The 2,376-nt window shown below is 54.4% G+C and overlaps 1 protein-coding gene across 1 annotated transcript; it reads left to right on the forward strand.

The window, feature by feature from the left end:
- Positions 1-397: 397 nt before the first annotated feature.
- PHACADRAFT_214915 (uncharacterized protein) lies at positions 398-968 on the forward strand (the record flags this gene model as incomplete). The annotated part of the gene is made up of 2 exons (XM_007403196.1): positions 398-781; positions 845-968. Exons 1-2 carry the CDS (start codon positions 657-659, stop codon positions 966-968), a joined length of 249 nt encoding a protein of 82 aa, XP_007403258.1. The 5' UTR covers positions 398-656.
- Between the last annotated feature and the right edge of the window lie 1,408 nt (positions 969-2,376).

Below are 2,376 nucleotides of genomic sequence, written 5' to 3' on the forward strand. Positions count from 1 at the left end.
TTTCATCAGAGCTCAATGTGCCCTGTGTCCAGTCCTAGGGTTGGTGCAAACCGGGTTTTTTCCCCTCCGAATGTAAAGTGATATGTGCAAACCGGGTCTTGTCGCCGTTATACGCCTCCTTGAGATTCGGTGTGCACCCGAGTTCAGGAACGTAACCACTAGTCACGGTGGTGTCTCCGCTGCTCAATGCTCTCCGTTCCCAATGACCCACCCTCATGTGTCCTCCCAAACCGCAGCCGCAACTCCTGACGATGGCAGCTGCCCTCCTCCACCGGCTCTCTTCCTTTGTTAGTTGGCGGGCTCTGCATTGCGTCTCCCGCCCAGCCGGGGCGTTGCATCAGGCCCGGCGCAGGTGAGTAGCAATGAACTCGAACCGAGATATTTCACTAATCTTTTTACGTCTTAGGACGAATGATGTTCAGAGGCTATCGGTGCCCATGCGGATGTCGGTGAAGGAAGGCCGGGCAGTCGTCTAGTCAATAGTGCCGACCGACCTGAGGGTTCAGGTGCTCTTCCCAGGAAAGCCTGAGTTCGGCGGATAGTGGCTTCAACCTGAGCACGGCAAAAGTCCTGCAGAGATTCTGAGCCGCATATAAGGGCCAGCGCGTGGTACTTTGCTCGACAGCGAGCAGTTTCATACTCAAGCTTAGAACACCATGCGTCTTACCACTGTCCTCGGTGTCGTTGTCGCAGTATTCGTTGCCCATGCCGCTGCGCAGAGCTGCCCCGGCTGCGAGTCGCCTACGGGCTGTCCCGGACTGTGTTTCCAATCTGGCGGGCAGTGAGTAGTTGCTACTTCAGAGCGCTCGCTTTGTCGCGATCTCATAACACCGCTTTTTCACAGGCCATTCTGCAAGGGCTATTGCGGCTCTACAGGTATGAGCCCTTGTGGCGCCTGTGCCGGCCAGGGCGATGAAGGGAATTGCTACTATGACGACTCAGGCGAGTGTTTCCTGGAGGTGCTGTAGGTGCGTCGACCTTTCCTTAGTTCAGCTACGCGTGTTTAATCAGGCCCCTTCGCAGGCGAAGCTAATGCGTGGGCGATTTAATGACAATTGTTTACTGTTCGGCTTGAAGACGTTCTCCCTGTATGATTCATGTACCAGTATGCAGCCATTATGTGAAGTGACAAAGTGTGCGTCAGACACTCAGTCTTGAGTTGTGTCTAGCCAATGCCTCAAGAGTTCGTCGGGAGCCTGCGACGGCGGTGAGCCGCGAGACAATGCACCTGAAGGCAAACTAAGGAAGGGCTAGTGATGCCTAGCCCTCATCCTAAGCTTACAGCTGTGCGCGGGTTAATCTAACAGCTTCAGCGATGGTATGTCCCGCAGCCGACCTTCGTTGTTTACCGGGCTTCCCAGATACTCGCTAGTATGCAGTGGTGTTCGAGTGCATTAGCTTGGAGGTCACCGCCCAACCCGACTCATATTACGTCTCGTATGATAAGGTAACGCAGCGGGACATAAGTCAGGCGGCGACGGTCGTTGCTTGCCGCTTCGTGATCGGATGAGGACGCAAGCGCAACGCTTCAAGCCTTCAGCGGGTCTAAGACATACAGGCTGAGATATCCAACGGAGTAAGCATATGTCAGAGTCGTGCAATCCTGAAGCCAAGCACTGGAATTATCCTGACCATCCGCATCTCACGGTCCATGTATCTACCTCAGGCTACCGTCCCCTGTTCTGGTGGTCTTCGCCTCGCTTGCTGCTCAAGGTGTAGTGCATGTCCCTGGAAAATTGCACTCAATGGACGTCCCCACAGGTCGCCCTGGACTCTGCGATCTGGTCGACGGAAAGTAGGTCATCCCGGAGAATACCCTTGCGAGGCTTGTGCAAAACAGGGCTCGAATAAGAACTGCTACTACTTCGATAACACTGGCCAAGGCCAGTTGCGGATGTTCTGTTAGGTAAGTTGACCCGTAGTTAACCGCTGAGTCCAGTGCATAGATTATATGGCTTGACGAAGCTCGTGACATGAATGCTGCACTCAAACGACCGACAACGAGCGTGGCAATAAACTGAAATTTTAACGACGATTTCCTTTTGTGACCTTGCACCGGCATGATCCGCAATTGCGTCACGTCCCGTTACGCCCCGAGAAGAACTCCCCGTGCACTAGTACTGTTGCTCATTGCTCTCGACTCGCTGCAGCTATGAAGGTGCCGGTGAGGCGCTGAAGAGAGTCTGCTGCCGCCTTTCCAAGTGCTCTGAATGATTGATTACAGGACTATACTCGCGCTTCGTGCTTATCTTGACGGTCGGCAAGTTCAATACCGACTGTCTCCGTCCGTCGAGCATTCTCCGCTACTCAGCGCGGTTCTTCGCTCTCCGTTCCCGATGACCCGCTCTCGTGTGCCCGCTCGAACTGCAGCTGCAA

This window comes from Phanerochaete carnosa (genome assembly GCF_000300595.1).
Source record: "Phanerochaete carnosa HHB-10118-sp unplaced genomic scaffold PHACAscaffold_861, whole genome shotgun sequence".
Classification (NCBI taxonomy): Eukaryota; Fungi; Basidiomycota; class Agaricomycetes; order Polyporales; family Phanerochaetaceae; genus Phanerochaete; species Phanerochaete carnosa.